The sequence below is a fragment of the Lissotriton vulgaris genome, chromosome 2_1 (genome assembly GCF_964263255.1).
Source record: "Lissotriton vulgaris chromosome 2_1, aLisVul1.2, whole genome shotgun sequence".
NCBI lineage: Eukaryota > Metazoa > Chordata > Amphibia > Caudata > Salamandridae > Lissotriton > Lissotriton vulgaris.
In genome coordinates this window covers 614,878,181-614,897,640 of record NC_141687.1, presented here as the reverse complement: position 1 = coordinate 614,897,640, position 19,460 = coordinate 614,878,181, and the positions used below count along the sequence as shown (strand labels likewise).

The window sequence follows — 19,460 nt, the reverse complement described above, 5'->3', positions numbered from 1 at the left end:
ATAGTGTCCAGAAGTAGGATTTAAGCCTACCTATATCGACTGCCCCCCCCCCCAGCCTAAAAATAAGCGAGGCGATCATGCTTCACAAGTAGACTTCCTGTACATTATTTTAGACTTTCACATATGAACCCACCATACCTGTTCATTTTGGTAGCAAACACAATCTTATTAATCAATCAAAAAATTCAAAGGTCAGTTTCCTTTGGTTAACAAAAACAAACCTTTTTGCACTTTAGAGTAACCCTGTCGCCACTCTCCTACCTCCTCCAAACTAACGTCTGGGTCACACGAACTAAGTACATAAGGGAGCCCTTACAGGATAAATCTGTAACCGCTCTACTTTCTTGCACTGCTTCAACCCTGGCCATCTCCCCACATCACAGTACTGGACTTGAAAGGCCTTATGTTCAATTCAATGTAACCTCTGAATAGTATTTGTCTGAATATTTCAAATATACTTAAACAAATCTAAATAGGGCGTCTTTCTTATTGAAAAGTACCGGACAAGACGGACTGTGCAGGAGCTGCCATAAATCATGTCAAATCTCCTTCCCTCTTAGGTCATTCATTGCTTAATGGAAATAGTCTCTAGCCACAAGAAAAGAGTGACCGAGCACGAGAGAGACTTACCTCCTCTGCCATCTCCAGCAGGGCCTTATTGCTGCTCTCCCATCGAGAACGGTACATAGTTGTTTCTTTTTCCAATTTCTTGATCTTCTTGGTCATCTGCACCACACAGGAAAATAATGTGGGAAGATGTGTTAGTAATGGATAGGAGGGAAAATGGAAATGTTAAAATTGACCCATTTGCCCTAGTTGCCACAGTCTTACTGTTTGCTTTATTTTAGTTATTACCACTATATAACTACTCATCACACAGACTTATCAGCAGTCTCCCATAACACTGCAGCACCCTATTTAACCATCCCACTCAGAAGCCACTTTTTAGGAAACAAAATCTGTTTCCAGTCTGCCCAAAATAAGAACACTTACTAAACCAGTGTTTTGAGAACCAGTATTTCTTAAGATGTTAAATCCCATGTAATATACTATTAGTCAAACCTCAATGCTATCTTAGTGTATATATACCCACTGAAAACCCAAGTAATCGCCACCTATGTGAACATTTCAGCTAAATAAAAATAAAATAGCCATGAGACAATAAGAGTGTGGACCTGCACAAATAATCACCTTTTCCATTTCCTGTTTGAATGTTGCAAAAACTTCATTGCTTTTGGATAGAGTACTTTGAAACTCTTCAAACTTCTCTGTGTAGAGAGCCAACTAGAGACAAAAGGAGAGATTAACAATTACAGGAGGGCATTATTTTGTTCATTCCTATATCTGGAAAACACGGACCCACTAAAAGTTCAAAACCTAGCAACTTAAAGGGACAATATTGGTACAATGGCAAAACACTAACTCCCACTGCTCCAAGATGGCGACTGGCGTCCAACATAGATAAAACTGTAGCTGATGTGGCAGTAATTGAGTAGAGCAGCAGTAATGTGTCAGCACTTGAAAATCATCCACGGCCATGATCAGTAGTTGGTCTTTGCCGGCAAATTTTTTATGCAAATTTCAGAATTGTTTTCTAGATGAACATATGTATTTTTACTGTTCCACTCTGGAGCACGAGATATGCAATTATTTTATTTTTACATCTTGTACACTTAATGAGGCCTACGGCGTTGTAATGACTTCTAGGATGATCTGATTATACATGTAATGCTAAAGAATCCCTCCTCAGTTGGCACCAGGTATACGTCTACTGCCGCAGAGTTTTGATCACGTTTCCCCCAACTCATCCCTCAAAGATGGCACCAGGTATTCAGGTATTGTGGCAATGGTTTGATTTTGCCACACACAAGACATGATCAGAAAGCCAAATTCTGATTTCAAGTGTGGTTCTGAGATACCCAGACAACCACAGTACCTCCCCACTCACTCTACCACACCAAACGGTAACATCAAGCATTCAATTATTTCTCCATAAAGTATTGTTTTATTGCACTAAAGACCGTGCTATGCAGCCTGGTACACTTTCCAAATGAGTGGGTGTGTATAAAAATGAAAGGAGCTGATATTTTAAATGTCAGGCCTGCATCAACCAACCCACACTAAAGAAAAGGTCTTCTTCCTGGATATTAAAAAGTATTGGCATTCCCATGGACCCATATTAGAGTCTGTTCTTTCAGGGACTTCGGAAGCATTGCTGTGTGTTTCAACATACTTCTGGATTAATGTACAACAAGTCACATGTTGATTTGCCATACTATTGTGCAGTCTTTGAAAATTACCTGTTGCTTCAAATGAGATTCTTGCTGTTTCATGAGATCGCACATTCGCTGTGACTCAACTGCTTCTTTCAGCAACTGCAAGATGGAATCAAAGGTTACTTATAGAATGTCAGGAGTCTGACCTGCTACCTTCATAGCTCCAAGCACAAGAAGCAACCATCTTCTAAAAACTCTTCAACTTTTCTCGCCTGTCTCACAAATAATAAATACATTCTTCGTTTACCTCTCACCTCCTCCACATTCTCATTACTCTTATCTGTAAATAGAATGTACTATCACCTTTGTACACCTATTAAGTACACTTATGGCACCACTATAGAATGCAATTAGCTTTAACTGAAGGTTTGTATCTGTTATGGCTCATCAACACGGGTGTCCAGGTGCACCGTGCCACCAGTGAGCCGCCACACAATGCAAGAGCCTCTACCCACACTGCTAGTTTTTTTTAATTTAGTCATGTTCATGAAAACAAGATTTTTGTGTTTATGAACACTGCCAGCTCTCTACAACTCTCCAGGCTCTGATGACAAAGATATGAGAGATGGGTTGTGGGGCTGAGTGACACTCCAGCTACAGAGTGCGCTTTAAAGGCATGGCACGTTGTAGGTAAATGTCGAGATTTCATATGTGTGAGAGCATATTTTAGCCATGCCCCTAACACAGGCAAAATCCATAATAGTTAGCAAGCCTCAGGTAGCTCAACGTATCTGCTAAAAGGAGACCGTCCGGTTACTCATCAGTACACCCCAGAGGCCAAATAGGATCGAAACAGAGCATCAGGGCATCCCAGGCACTAGGCCAACTTCTGACAGGGCTGTGCTGTCAGTCTGATCAAGAAGCTGGGAGAGGGATTAGGGTGGGTCTTTTCCTTTTTAATCCGTTGCCTGTCTACTCGCTGGGGAATCATGCCTTGCTGGTTCTGATGTCCAGCGCTGGATTCTTGCCCTGCTGCTACCACGAAGGAGCTGCCAACAAAGGAAGCAAGGTTATAAAAATAAATGCTGTTTCTCAGTGCAAAGTAAGTGTTCAAGTGAATGAGAGAACATGAGTGAGATTGCCTGCTACTGTTTGTGAGTTTCAATGTAAGTGAAAGTGAATGAAAATCAGTAAGAGTATGAACAAGCATTTGCAATGCAATAGGTCTCGCATTAGGAAAGTTTGAGCTATTGGTATAGTAAATCACAAATCTTTTATTTATGTGTTGGTTTTGAAAATAGCTAAATTAATAGCTTTGTCATTTACAATGCCAATAGTTTTAACTTTCGCAAATGTGACATCTATAGCATTTGTAATGCAATGTGTTGTATTTGAGTGACTTAGATGTATTGATATTACAAATAAAAATGGCTTTTATTTTTTTATAATTAATACTTAAATAAAAGTTATTGTAATTTATAATGGCAATAGCTTCAACGTTTGTAAATAACTTTTGCGAAAATTATGTTCAGTGTATTTTATTGTAATGAAAATCCAAGAACAGAAGTGAAATATTAACATCTTTTTGTGACATTTGTAATAAAGCTTGAAACATTGAGAGAACATATTTAAACCAGTTGTTGTTGAACGGTTGCACAGATTGATGCTGTGGTGGCGCGGAGTGATTTTGTAGTGACAACGAGTGATGCTGTGGCGTTCAGTGATGCTGTGGTAGCACTTGAGTGATGCATGGGTGAGGCAATAGATAGAGGGCGGGCAGGCGATAGAGAGGGCGGGCAGGCGATAGAGAGGGCGGGCGAGCGATTGATAGAGTGAGGGCGAGCGATTGATAGAGTGAGGGCGAGCGATTGATAGAGTGAGGGCGAGCGATTGATAGAGTGAGGGCGAGCGATTGATAGAGTGAGGGCGAGCGATTGATAGAGTGAGGGCGAGCGATTGATAGAGTGAGGGCGAGCGATTGATAGAGTGAGGGCGAGCGATTGATAGAGTGAGGGCGATAGATACATAGAGTGAGGGCGATAGATACACACTGCTGTGCTAAACAATCTATAGCTCTCAATGGGGCAGGCGTGTCCCTGACCAACCAGGTGTATACACAGCACTAGGTGCTGTGTGGAAAGTGTTACCTCAAAGTTAGGAGTGGGTTGGAGGGTCGGAGACAAATGCGACTCTGAAAAGGGCACAGCTTGGAGGCAGAGCTGGTCTGGATAATGAAGAGCTGTTGAGCTGAGAGACCTGAGTGTGTAAAGAGCAGTGCTGGCCTGAAGCCTGAGAGAGGAGTGTGTAAAGAACAGAACTGTTAGGCTCCCAGAATGGCGAGATCGGCCTAGAGAGAGGTAGGTGCGGAGCAGTGAGGCCTGGGAGAGGAGTCTGTACATAGAAGTGAGGCCTGCAGAAACCAGAGACCAGCCTAAAGAGAGAGGCCTGTGCAGAGCAGTGAGGCCTGGTACCCAAGAGGAGTCTTTACCGCGCAGAGAGGCCTGCATAAACCAGAGACTGGCCTATAGGAAGGGGTATGTGCATAGCAGTGAGGACTCAAGTCAAGTCAAGTCAATAAATTTGTATAGCGCGCTACATACCCAGAGGGTCTCAAGGCGCTTGAGGAAGGGTGGGGAGTTACTTGTCAAATATCCAAGTTTTAAGTTGCTTTCTGAATGCTAGATGGTTCGGAGTAAGGCGAAGATGAGTGGGAAGTGAGTACCAGGTTTTAGCTGCCAGGTAGGAGAAGGATCTACCTCCCATGGTGGTTTTGTTGATGCGAGGTACAGTGGCAAGGGCTTGGTTGGAGGATCGTAGCTGGCGGGAGGGGGTGTAGAAGGACAGTCGCGTGTTGAGGCATTCGGGTCCGATTTCGTAGAGTGCTTTGTGTGCGTGGGTTAGGAGCCGGAAAGTAATCCTCTTATTGACGGGGAGCCAGTGGAGGTTTTTCAGGTGGCCAGAGATGTGTTCTTTACGCGGTAAGTCTAATATGAGCCTGGCTGAAGCGTTCTGGATGCGTTGGAGTTTTTTCTGTTTTTTTGCGGTGGTACCGGCGTAGAGGGTGTTTCCGTAGTCCAGTCGGCTCGTGACCAGAGCGTGTGTGACTGTTTTTCTAGTTTCGGTGGGGATCCAGCGAAATGTTTTTTTGAGCATGCGAAGAATGTTGTAGCAAGATGAAGAAACGGCGTTGACTTGTCTGTTCATCGAGAGTGAGGAATCCAGGATGACGACCAGGTTTCGTGCGTGGTCCGTCGGGATAGGTGCTTTTCCAAGGGCCTCTGGCCACCAAGAGTCATCCCAGGCGGAGGGGGAGGTGCCTAGGATGAGGACTTCTGTTTTGTCTGAATTCAGTTTCAGACGGCTGTGCTTCATCCATTCGGCTACTTCTTTCATTCCCTCATGCAGGTTGGTTTTGGCCGTGTACGGGTCTTTGGTGAGTGATAGGATCAGTTGAGTGTCGTCGGCGTAGGAGATGATGTTGAGGTTGTGTTGGCATACGATAACCGCGAGGGGGCTCATGTATACGTTGAAGAGGGTGGGGCTGAGTGAGGACCCTTGGGGTACGCCGCAGATGACTTCAGAGGCCTCTGACTTGAATGGAGGGAGCCGGACTCTGAGTTCTTCCGGCAAGGAACGAGGTGATCAATTCCAGTGCTTTTCCTTGGATTCCGATGTTTCTGAGGCGTTGTAATAGGGTGCTATGACAGACCGTGTCGAAGGCTGCGGAGAGGTCGAGGAGGATGAGGGCGACTGTGTCTCCATTGTCCAGTAGAGTTCGAATGTCATCTGTTGCTGCGATGAGGGCGGTTTCAGTGCTGTGCTTGGCTCGGAAGCCGGATTGTGAGGAGTCGAGGGATTTGTTGGTTTCGAGGAATGCGGCGAGCTGGTGGTTGACCGCTTTCTCGATGACTTTGGCCGGGAATGGAAGGAGTGAGATAGGGCGGTAGTTTTTGAGTTCGGTGGGGTCAGCTGTGGGTTTCTTCAGGAGGGCGCTGAGTTCGGCATGTTTCCAGTTTTCCGGGAAGGTTGCGGAGTTGAGGGAGCAGTTGATGACGTCTCGGAGGTGCGGTGCTATGATGGAGTTTGCTTTGTTAAAGATGTGGTGCGGGCATGGGTCTGTGGGGGATCCTGAGTGGATAGAGTTAATCAGACGGATGGTGTCCTCAGTGGAGATTGGCTTCCAGTCATTGAGGATGTTCAGGGGAGGTGGGGGTCCTGCAGGGGGTTGGGTGGGTTGGTCTTCGGGTCGGTTGTCGAAGCTGTTGTGGATGTCTGCAATTTTGTTGTGGAAGAATGAGGCTAGGGAGTCGCAGAGGGCTTGAGAGGGGGTGATGTCGGAGTTGGCCGAGGGGTTGGTAAATTCCTTGACGATGTTGAATAATTCCTTGCTGTTGTGGGCATTGTTATCTAGTCGGTCGTTGAAAGCGGCTTTCTTGGCATTCCGGATCAGTTGGTGGTGTATGCGGGTGGCGTTTTTGAAGGCGTCCTTGGTGCTGGTGGTTGGGTCTTTTTTCCAGGCCTTTTCAAGGGAGCGGCAGAGTTTCTTGGATTTCTTAAGGTCATCGTTGAACCAGGAGGCCTTCTTGCTGCCTAGTTTCATTTGTCGTTTTTTCAGTGGTGCTAAGATGTCGGCGCTCTTGGATAGCCATTGGGTGAGGTTGGTGGCTGCTTGGTCTGGGTTTGAGGAGTGGGCTGGGGGGTTTTGAAGAAGCGATGAGGAGATCTGGTCGATGGTGATTTTGTTCCAGTTTCTTTGCAGAGTGGGTTGGGGGTGGTTGTTGGAAGTGGGCTTGTTGTAGGTGAAGTGAACGCAGCTGTGGTCAGTCCAAAGGAGAGCTGTGGTGTGGCTGAAGGAGACATGTTTGCTGGAGGTGAAGATAGGGTCGAGTGTGTGACCTGCGATGTGGGTGGAGGTGGTGACAAGTTGTTTAAGTCCGAGGTTGGCGAGGTTGTCCAAAAGGGTGGTGGTGTTGGGGTCGTGGTTCTTTTCAAGGTGAAAGTTGAGGTCTCCCAAAAGGATGTAATCCTTGGAGGGGAGCGCGTGTGGAGTGATGAAGTCCGTGATGTCTTCACTAAACTGTGCGCGGGGTCCTGGTGGCCTGTAGAGGAGGGTGCCTCTGAGTGTGGTTTTGGGGTCGATGTGGATCTGGAAGTGAAGGTGTTCAGAGTTGGCAAGATTGACGTCTGAGCTGGTTGAGATGCGGATGGATTTCTTATGGACGATAGCGATACCACCTCCTGTGTGGCCGGTACGGTCCTTGCGGATGATCTTATAGCCTTCCGGGATGGCAATGGTGATGTCTGGGGCTGATGTGGCGTTCGTCCATGTTTCTGTTAGGAAGGCGACGTCCGGAGAGATGGTGTCTAGTAGATTCCAGAGGTCAATGGCGTGTCTGTGGACCGATCGGGTGTTGAGCAGGATGCATTGTAGGTGGTTGGGGTCGGATATCTGTTGTGTGTTCGTGGATGAGGAGTTCTTGGTGCCGTCGAACTTGCAGGTGTTGCAGGAAAAGGGTCCATGGGTGTGTCCAGGGGCGGCTTGGACGCAGTTGAGGGAGCGGCCGGAGTTGAAGGCTAGGAGGGTGGCGGCATTGTAAGTAATGCGGGAGGGGTGGACATTACGAGGATCAGGGGCTCTGGCGCTGGGCGCGGTCCAGGCGCGGACGGGCGTAGACGGGCTTACCTTTGGCGCACCTTCGGCGTGGCCGAAGCGCGTGGACGCTGCGCGTGGGGGCATTGGCCATAAATGGATGGTGGAGGGGGTGGAGCGTGGGAGGGGCGGCTGGGAGGCGGGATCTGGGAGGAGCGACGGGCTGCCGAGGGTAAACACAGCTACAATGGAGGTAAACACTGAAAATGCACTCTACAATCGTCTCTTTTCTGATAAATCAGCAGTAGTGCGCAGAAGGACCTCAATATAGTATCAGCAGGCAAATACTAGCGAGCGCCGAGTACAATACAGAGAAAGACAATTAAATAAATAAATTAAATCTGCACAAAAACGATACCGAGCGCTGAGTGCGCTTAAGCAGCAGGCAGGCAGGCAGGCAGGAGCGAATGCAGCCAGCAGTGAATGCAGCGTCTGGGGGAGGCAGAGGGCGAGGGGAGCGACCGGACAGGACAGTGTCCACTCCAAGCTAGGAGGTTCGTCTGTACAGAAGAGAGAGGCTTGCAGTGCAGATGGTGCCAGCTCGAAGGACGGGCTTCACCCGGGTCAGCTTGTCTGCGGCCTGTGCAGCTGGGAGCCTGCCAGGCAGCGCTGGAGGCCTGGACATATATGGTTGAGGAATGGAGTTTATTTTAAGATCACAACTGGTACAGCAGATTAAAAAAGCCACAGGCACTCGTTCCCCCCACCCTCATCTCAGTGTTTGACCCAGGGAGAACTCAAACAATGACAGTTTTGCAAATAGAAAATGAAAAAAACGTAGTCCACTGGAGTTTGCAATTATTAATTATCACCCTCATCTAACTGTGTGCAGCAATCCAGGTAAAACCAGAGAGTTTCAATGCAAAGGAAACGTCCATGTTCTTGTGCGTTGATTCTTGCGTGAACCACCTTGAGAATCCCGCCCCGCAACCCCCTGCGATTGTGGCTTGTCCTTCTAAATATTTAATTTCTGCTAAGAACAAGCACCGCCAAAGCGGACGCGTGTTCAAATCTCCTGTCCTGGCTGGAACGCATTGTGCTGAAAGTGCTGCCTCGACAGAACAAGCATGCGGTGGGAGCATAAGCACGGAGTGGAGACGCCATGTGTGTGCACACCGCCTGTCTGTGTACGCACATGGTTTGTCTCCAATCGCCAGCAAAAGCCACAACAATAGTCTCGCCAAGACGAAGCAGAGCATGCGCTGCTTTTGCTAGGCGAGAGCTAAAAAGTGATCATATCACCCCAGACTTTCGAGCTCTGAGATGGCTATCATTCGAGGCCAGGATGCATTTAAAAATTGCTTGCATGACTCAAAGCGCTACACCACAACAAACCCTTCCTACCGGTCCCAGAAACTAACCATCCAGCAGTACGAGCTCCCTACTACCCAAGGCACAAAAATTAAAGCAAAAGAAAACCTACTACCGTTCTCTGGCATATCCCAAATATCTGGAACTCTCCCCCCCATTGAGATAAGATGCAACCTATCCACATCCTTCATCAGGAAAATAGTTTTAAAAAACTTTTCTATCAAATAAATTCATTTCTCACAGAGGACCTGGCCACACCCTTGTTTCCTATCTTCTCCCCATCTGACCCCTGTCTGCACCCAGCTGCCTCCTGTCTCACCGTAACACGGAGAGTCTTAGACCCAAGTCACACTTCACCCCTCATGTTAATCTATGCATCACTATCTTGGGGATAACTGTTCATCTACTCTCCTCACCCTTGCATATCCCCTCCCCTGCTCAACTACCTCTGAACTTTTATGTATTGTACTCTTCTTTGACTTATTTACACCTTTGTACTCGGGTACTGCTGCTATTTTGTTTACATATCTCACTGTATATTGTTTACTCTTTCTCTTTACCATTGTATATTTTTATTTTCTATGTACCTCGTGTTATCAATGTTGAACTTGCACTGTAAAATGCTAAGTTGTAATGAACGGAAGCGCCAAGATGCCATATCAGTTCACTACCTCGGGGAAATTCTGTGCCTCTACTCTCCCCACCCCGGTAACTCCCAACTATAACTACCTCAGAACTTGCTGCATTCATTATCCTTCTGTCTTTTGAATTTCTCTTGTGACAATGATAAGATGTATCTTTATTGTCGATTTTTGTAACTAGGGTTCCTGCTGCTATTGTGTTTACTTATCCCATTGTATTCCATTTATTTTTATTGTTACTATATATATATCTCTAACTACTCTCTATGTATCGCATGTTGTTGTTCTGTGTACTCTGTAAAGAGCTCCAATACTTTCGGGTCAAGTACGTGCCACATAAAACTCACAAATAAATAAATGTACACAGAGGCTAGCAGCATTTCTGCTGCACATAGGTGGATGGACTCTGCCCTAATGCCCCTGATGATAAGCTACCTACGATAAGTGCCTTTTTAAAGGCTATGGCTTTTCAAGGAGCTTACGTGAAAATTATGCGTTAAAATGCACTATTGGACTTCGTTTTTTCAAATATTTCCCAGAGTAAACACCCCATGATGTCCTCCTAGATGAAGTTGGGCTTTACTAGTGTACTGGAATTACTGACAAGCATTAGTCCCCACCACTTTCAGAGTTCACCTGCTGCCACTGGTATTTGTATCATGTAAGAGCCTTGAATTTAAAAGAAACATTCAAAAATCTCATGTCAGGGTAAGATAGATTCACTGCAAAAAAAAACTGTGCTAGGATCCCATCATAACCTAAGTTTGCTTTTAATGTGACCTTTAACAAATTCCAAGAACACTGCAAGCAACAGATCTTTTTTCCAGTGTCTTCCAAGTCAGACAGCAAAAACAAACTTGAATTCAAATGCTGAATCCACAAGTCATGTTACATCTAAACTATCAGTTCTACCAAAACACAAGCAAAACATCTCTTGAAAGCCACAGAGAGTGCCATGTATTTTTGATGGTGTAAGTCAAACAAAAACCTCAACAACTGCAGTTCAAAATGCTAAATATAAAGGTCACCATAAGCTAGAAATAAAGTGCCATATCGGAAGCACAAATAGCACCTGCTGGAGGATGCGCATACTGCCCTGCCGAATTCCTTTAGGATATTCATCACCCATCTCGCTTATGGGAAGCAGTCACAACTCCACTAGTTGAAGAGGCTAAACAACATGTTTTATCTTCCTAGTTTCATTAGACAACGGAGACATCGAAATCAGTAAATCAACACTGATGACCACAGCTTGCCAACTTATATCATACATGCACACACACACACACGCGCATCTATGCCATAAGCATGATACTAAGTAATTATTGCTGCAAGAGCTGCGCTTCAGAGCAGCTCTCAAGGCAACCAATACCCTTTACATCCAAAACATTAAAAAGCAGCCTCACTTCACTCATCCTTATTTTAAGGTAGTAATAAAATTATGTAGATACACAAGGAGGATGGCTGTGTGTAGTTACCTGATCTTAGCCTGCCATACCGATCAATGTATATTTATTCAATTTATCAGTTCTGTTCTTGTGATCACTCGACACAGGGGTATCAGTGCGTATTACCCAAAACAGTGATGTAACATCATATTATTGCAACCAACAGTAAAAGTGAGAGTGGATAAGCAAAGGAGGGAAGAAAAGATACTTAATCAGAGGAGGAAGAGATATACTTACTTAGAAGTGACAGAAATAGGAGGGCATGGATGGAAGGGGAAAAAAGTGCAGTGGATGGATGGATGGATTGTGAAACAAATTAGGGTAGAAATGGAAAAGTGAAGTGAGAAGATTTCAAATATAAAACTGAGATTCACAAGGAGCCCGAATGAAGGACTAGAAAACTGGGAATCAAAAAGTGGATGAGAGCACAACTAAACGGGTTAAATGTGCAAAATGGCACACAATTTTCATAAGAGACTTCACAATCTCCTCCATCACATCCCCTACAAATAAAGATATTCTCCTCAACACCATCAGAAATCCCTCTGGTGGGGGGGCCTATGATACACAAGAGGGTTTTGTTGGATACAATACACAAATGAAGCACATTTCAGGTCTACACAGTGAAAAGACCAGTTCTTCGGAATTTACAATATGTAGAGAAAAACATGGCTGTACTTCTAGAAACGTACAAAGTCCTTCTCTCGCTGGTGCCTCTCCTCTGCCTCCTTCAGCATCTCCTGTGTCTGCTGCAGCTTTGTATCCACCAGCTGTTGCTGAAGGTCCTTATGCTTAAAGACCTTTTCAATATGCTGCAAGAGAACAAAAAATGTTAAGTCAGGGGTCCTGTGGGAGTTTTAGAATCAAATGCATCCTTATAAATCAATCATCTCTGGGAAGCACACACAAAACACATCTGCACTGCAGGCATGCTCTAGGGTAAAAAACACAGATACTCATTATATAGCACACAAAACTTCTTAGAGGCCTTTTTGGTACACAGCCGTAACTATGCTCTTGCATAGCGGTTGTAAACATACTGAAAGTATCTGATTTTACTTCACAGGCCGGTCTGGGCATCTGGTAGAAGTATAAACCAAATAGCAGAGTACAAAAGTTGCACAGAGGAAACGTGCACAAGACTACTCAACTACTTAGTTAAATAGCACCTTTCAATTTGGCCGTTTTCCATTTTAAAAATGGAAATGATTTATTTTGAAATTACTCATAGCCACGCCCAAGATATGGTATTTGCATCTTCTCCATCATAATCTACATTGAGCTAAGGAGTGAGCTGTTAGCAACTCCAGAAGAACAAAATACCAGTAAGAAAAACAGACCTGCAACTTTGAGTAAGGTATGAGCAGAGAGAGCAGGGCATGAAAAGGATGGTCGGTAAGAAGAAGGATCACTCAATAGTAGAAAGGTGGGGGAAGCATAGGATCGTTTAAAATCCAGGTCATCCAAGAGCGGTACTTGTATGGATGCCGTTTAAGGCCAAAGTAAACTTGGGAATCTTACTCTCATACCTGGATTGTAGCCTTGGAGTTAATGAAATTCACATGTGAATAACGGAGCAAAAAATTCTTTCATCTGCACCTTTTCCTTTCGATCTTACCCGTGCTCCCACACTGGAACATTTTGGCCTCGTAGTAATACTCTATTACTTTCTACTTTCCTGATACCCCTTCAGACGTCCCAGACAATACATTATGTCGAGCTTCTTGGGGAACAAAGTGGACTTGAAAGTAACAGAACCAATCCTGCCTGCTCTTCAGTCATTCCACTGGCTTCCTGCCAGGAGAGGCTCGAATTAAAACCCCCATATCTCATACACAAAGCTACAAACAGCAGTTAACGCTCTAATGAACCCTGTGCTTCATGACCAACCATTAGTCAGCTTCCCAGACAAGCAAAGCTTCCCAGACAGGCTTTACCCATGCACAGTGCAATACAAACATTTTAGTGGAATAGTGGAAGGTTACTTCACTTTAAATGCTTTTTTTTTTTTAAACTCTGTCATAAGGAAAACATGAGAACGTTTTGGAAAGGCCCGAAACCCCACCCTATCCAAGTCATTAGTACAGTTGTATAGACTGAATAATAATATATTTTCAGGATCACCACTAACAATGTATACGAGTTTCTCTTCGGTTCAAAATATGCAAATTAGATGGGGATAAGATCTTTTGAAAATCTGGCCTCTATTCTTCCCTCCACAAACTACGTGCGCCTACCCCATACAGACAAGGCCATAAGTAATAGTTTTTGCCACCCTGCTTACTGAATCCCTCTAATGCATACAATCTAAACCACTTGCACACCAGTTCTCACAACGGATCGACAGGCTACAAAAGTGCTAGAGAAAAAAACAACTGTTGCAAGCATCACAATAAGTTTGTCCTATGCTGAAGCTCTGTTTCTGCGTAGTCTCTACTGCTACAAGCAGTTCTTTAAAAACTTTGTCCTATAAGAGGATCGGGCTCAACAAGGTCAATGAACACCCAGGTGACAACACACAAAGGGGCTCGTGCTCTACATGGGTACTATTTAATGTTCTTTAAAACATTCAAGCAAAGTTGCGCAAAATTGAGCAACTCCTTAGTAAAACTACAACGAGGGCACATTCCTTTATATCTGCACTAACTGTAAATCAAAATCACTGTATTAGATTTTTGGAGCAAATTCAAAGTCATCCAAGTATACACACAGCACTACAAGAGTGCTACTTCATATACTCATAATGGCCCTGTGAATTGGCTCCACAGATGTACACGTCAACGTACAGAACAGGGAGAAATTTCTCTGCTTCCAGCTGACAGGGTTCAGGCACAAGCGCAGAATGGGAACACTAGCACAAATTTGAATTTCGATATTGGTAAAAGGGAGCGAGAAACCTGAATACTCCGAATGCCATGAGAGGTACCCAGGATCATTTGAGATCAAACTCGATGAAGTGAAAACTTTTGGGAGCTCATGCAGGTACAGAGAGCCAGGATGTTTGCTGAAAATGCACAAGGTTTATCGTTAGGGTCCTCCTGACTCAGTGGAATGATCCTCCATTTAGTAGATGCTCAGAGAAAGGCTGGGCATGTCTTAGGTCTGTTAAGATAGGTACAGGTGGAGAAGAATGTGGAGCAGATTTCTAGGGGCTACAGTGGCCCAGGACTGGTTTCATCATTAGCTGCTAGGAATTGGTGAAGAGGAGGCCTACAGCAAGAAAACAGTGATATCATTTACTACGAGATGAGTTAAGTATTCAATTTTATTTAAGACAGAGAAGTGTCTTTAGTCTCGACTGACAGGAGAGACAATATTCTCAACAAGTTTTACATGGAATGATCCAATACTATTAGAAGAGGAGGGGTGGATGAGGTGAGAGGGAAGGGTGGGGAACCAATGGATAATAAATACAACATCTCCCTACCACAGGAAAAGGAATGAAAGGTAGGAAAACCAGTCAGACAGAATACCGTAAAACATAAAATATTTGGCCAAAAAGGAAAAGTCTAGGTATATTGAACAAAATCTAAAAGAAGCACGAGAAAAATGCAAATTCAATACATTTTAAAACTCGTATGCCATGAAGGGGGAAACATCTTTTTGCCCTCCCCTCCAAAAGCAGCCATTTCACTACGTGCACTTTCTTGGGATAGTAGCTTATTGTTGGGGAGTGACAAGAGCCATTGGAGCAAATCTGTCAATGCTCCAGGTCCACCTATCCTCGAGGATTACCACATTACTTTTTTATTTTGAGAGGTTTGGAAAATACAATGAATTTATTCCGAAAAATTGTGGGTTTTCTTACTAATACCTACTGTCATATTTTCCAATGTCTGTTTCTTGCACCTCAACTTCTGTCCCATCAAGTGTTAGATTTCTCTTGTTTGAAAAACACTTTCTCATTGCTTCTCTATCAACTGAGATGGGGTTTTCACCATTTAGGCATAGGTTTGGAACTTGATTTACTCCCTATAAGCAATATAAAAGAGGACATACCGAGACAGACTTAGGCGTGGTGTGATGTGACCATAACATCTCTCTCAAGGTCTGGACAACATTCTCGCAGCATGAGCTAGTTGTAAAGACGTTAATATTCTATTTGTTCTTCCTACAAGATAATTCGCCTTGGGACAATATAGGAGAGTCTTGGTATGACAAATGGATAAATCTCTTATTACAATTTTCATCTACTCCGCTATAAATTGGACACCATTGTCTGTGATAAGGGTACTGGGAATCCCTTCATTAGAAAAGGTGAAAGAAAGTCTATAAGGGGGAGGTGTATATGTGGTTTACAAACGGATCGTAACCGTGTGACTATGATAATCTACTAACACAAATATATACTTTCAAAGATTCACATGCTTGAATCGTTCCTCTTCGTTGTAATGGGAGTCCCACGGTATAATTAGAAAGCAGTACAGTATTAAACAAAGCTTAGAATGGCTAGAAAACATTCACTTCAGTATCTTATCCACATCGTTCAAAAAGAACCAAACTGCAGCCAATCAGGCTGCAGCACCCTGTACAACAGCCCCTCAAAGGATTCTTTCCCTTAGATTTTCAAGCACTAGTATGAACCTACAGCACTAAAGAAGATAAGGTGAGTCTCTCAGGGTAGGTGGGTGGGTCACAATTGAATCTATGAAAGATAACAAAACAGGAGAACTAGAGTTAACTTTTTTTCCCTCCAACATTGGATCCTAGATAGATTCACATGCTTGAATCAGAATAGCTAGAAGTTAAACAGAAAAATCGAAATGATAATGAATTTCACAATAGTAGCTAGTGAGATAAATTAAGTGAGTGCTCACCTTATTGGAACAGATGGTGTAATACCACTTGCTCCACTGCAGCATCCTTTTGCACAGTCGAATCGAGGCAGGAGTGCTGCATGAATATCAGTTTTTCAATGCTGCTGTGGAATGCGCTCATATCTTGGTTAGCAAGGGTCTTCTGGATCTCTAATGACAGAATTGAATGGCCTGAGGTGTGTTTCAAGGAAGGTCTTCTTCAGGGTTATGAATTTTGTGGACACTAAATATTTTATGGCTATGTGTATGAGAAAGCAGAAATAAAGAGGGGTGCGAGACGTGTGGGCAACAGACCTTCACAAAGTTGGGGAAGTGGGTAGTGCGAAACTCATATGAAGGAAATGTTGGGGAGGGGCAGGGAGAAATGCGGTAACTATTTGGCACGTCAACATGCACTACAGATGGTCATGAATAAGCAAATTTAGTATGGGATTCCTTGTAACATAAAATGGTGGAACTCCTCTCCCGATGAGTAAAATCTCAGTTCCAGGCAGTTTGAAAATTAAATTGTGTCATGGCATGTGAAATGCCTGGCAAGTAATATTAAAAGAGGAGGAGTAGCACAGTACATACGTTGGCAAAGGCCAGACCTTACTGGGATCACACTATAAATGTCTTGAGCGAAGATCGTACGTATTGCTAGCACATAGTGGTTATACAAGTGTCTGGCAAATCTGGTAAGGAAGACTTTCCCCCTACCCCATCCCCCCCCCTCCCCCTGCCCCCCCACCATTCCAGATCACCCACCAGTAGACTGATCTTGCTGATTACTGTATTGGAGTCAAGGATACACGGGGAAGGAGTTGTTCCTAATATTGGATGTAAACACCCTGCCCCTCCTACAGGGGAGAATCCTAGGCAGTATGCACCCCACAGTAGTAGAAACACAGGCAACACATACTACTAAGGGATTTCAATGCGGTCCTAGACCGGAACCTGGACAGAAGAACACTCAACACTAACTTGACACATACATCTAATGGACTGGCACAATTCACTCATGCATTAGTTCCAACAGATATCTGGAGACTGAAACATCCCTTTTCTCGGGGGCTCATAACACTTTCACGTTTAGCTTACGGGTTTATCCCAGCTGGGGAGACAACAGCAATACGGGAAAAATATTTGGCCTAGGGTATCTCAGATAATTCACTCTTGAAAATCGTATCAGGTAAAATGATAGGGGTGGAAAGAGCACACGCATGGAGATTAAATAACTGAGAGCTGGAGGGCAAAGGGGGTTCCAGGATGAATCTAAGCTGTTCTTTGAGGGAAAAATGGACTTTGTAGAATCACAAATGACATTATGGTAGTCTTCGAATACTGTTCTTAACGACAGAGAACGAAATCTCATTGCTCAGGGTAAAAGACAGAAGGCAAAGAAATCTCTGCAGGAGAGAGATAAATTGGGTGAGTGATGCTCTAGTTTGACAGGCTTCCCAATAGAGATGCAGATACTAGAGGCCATGACAAAGAATATGGAAATACTACCAATAATGCAGTGAAATCTGGGACAAGAAAAAAATTACTATAAGAGATAGGTAGTTCAACAAAAAATTGGTTCTGTTGGGTAAGACAGGTTATTTGAACTATGCTCTTAGATGCAAATGAAAACAAATCAGCTCTCTGATACAGGGACTAGTGTTTAGTGAGAAATCAAATGCTCAAACCACGGAAGAACAAAGTCATAAGGTCAAAGTATTGTATTGTACATATTAATACATGATTGCTTCTATACAAAACCGAATTACTTCATTCGTGGATTGATTATACGTACATAACACCCGCCTCGCCGCACTAGAGTTTGATGCAGCTATCGGCTTCTGAGAGCGAGGAAAGAAACCCCCGACCATTTTGACCAACGCGATAGATGCGACAGGCCATTGAGCCATACTAGATCAACCTGAGGAACTCCTGCTTTGATCTTGAAACTGTCCTTCCCTCCCTGTCTTGAGAAAGGCCCGCCGTGACCACCTACAGGGGCACACTAGGGTCGAAACTTCGACGAATCCATAGGTTCAGAATCACCAGGATTACCACAGAAATCATAGGAATCCTTGGTTGAGATCAAACCATCTTCTGACCAAACTCCAACTGTACCTGTATATACATCTGTATAGATTAATTTTCCCACACTGTATATACTATCATGTTCACTGAGCACTCCTTCACAAAAAGTCGTAAATTTTTATGACGGTCTTATTATGTACGTATAATCAATCCACGAATGAAGTAATTCGGTTTTGTATAGAAGCAATCATGTATTAATATGTACAATACAATACTTTGACCGTATGACTTTGTTCTTCCGTGTTTTGAGCATTTGATTTCTCACTAAACACTAGTCCCTGTATCAGAGAGCTGATTTGTTTTCATTTGCATCTAAGAGCATTGTTCAAATAACCTGTCTTACCCAACAGAACCAATTTTTTATTTATTTTTAAAGTTTTATATAGCGCGAACAAGATCTTTGCAGATATCAGAGCGCTTTACAGAAACAGTAGGTAGGAAAACAAACTTTTGAAAACAGTGTAATATTCGATAGGGAGTGAGTTGCAAAGTAGGGTAGTACTCGCACAAGAGTATGCACACTAATAACAATCAAGAAGCAATAATATTGAAGCCATGCAATGACGATTCGAGTAAGATTATAGCACCCCAGAGGGTGAGTAAACACACTGTTGAGAACAGAAAAATAGTCAGTAGTGAATGGATTTTTTTTTTGTTGAACTATTACATACCCAGGTTCTGAGGGACACCGGGTCACCCCTTTTTTGTAAATTATAAGAGATAGGTGACAAATCAGGCCGGCTGTTACCTTGGTTAGGCAAAAGAGAGGAAGCTTCCAATTAAGTCGGGCAACTCTAATTGGGAGGACTGTGGTGTGACTTTCACGGACGTGTGAGAATTTGCAACCTCCTACCAATTCCTGTATACAGAGGTATACTAGTGGAGTTCCTAAAACTGTCCAGGGAAGACAGAGCAACACTGGAAGGGGATGTCTCCTAGGAGGAGCTTACGTAAGCATGAAGGGTAGGCCTAAAGGCAAAACACCGGGACGGAATAAGTTTCCAGTGAAACTATACAAGAAACGTTCTCCTTTCTTAGGGATACATATAGTATGTATGTTCAAGGACGCTGGGTAAGCTGGGGACCTCCAGCCTAGATCTCTTTCACAGAAAAACAGTAGTCATATCTAAACCAGGTAAACCCAGAAATACTTGTACTGCTTATAGACCCATCTCACTTCTCAACATAAAAATAAAGTTCTTGGCCAAAAACATGGCGGTCCACCTTGCCAGGATAACTGGCACTCTGGTGCTCAGAGACCAAACTGGGTTTATGGCAGGGAGGGCAACCAGATTAAACCTCAAGCT

General features: G+C 43.9%; 1 protein-coding gene across 3 annotated transcripts in view; it reads right to left on the bottom strand.

The window, feature by feature from the left end:
- The window catches only part of TXLNA (taxilin alpha), a 174,214-nt gene that overhangs the window by 64,207 nt on the left and 90,547 nt on the right, over window positions 1-19,460 (bottom strand). For all 3 annotated transcript variants that reach the window (XM_086955664.1, XM_086955665.1, XM_086955667.1), the window contains exons 7-10: window positions 11,959-12,078; window positions 2,301-2,375; window positions 1,192-1,284; window positions 631-726 (exon numbers count right to left, since the gene is read on the bottom strand). In XM_086955664.1, coding sequence (XP_086811790.1) covers window positions 631-726; window positions 1,192-1,284; window positions 2,301-2,375; window positions 11,959-12,078 — 384 coding nt within the window. The remainder of the gene's footprint in view (window positions 1-630; window positions 727-1,191; window positions 1,285-2,300; window positions 2,376-11,958; window positions 12,079-19,460) is intronic.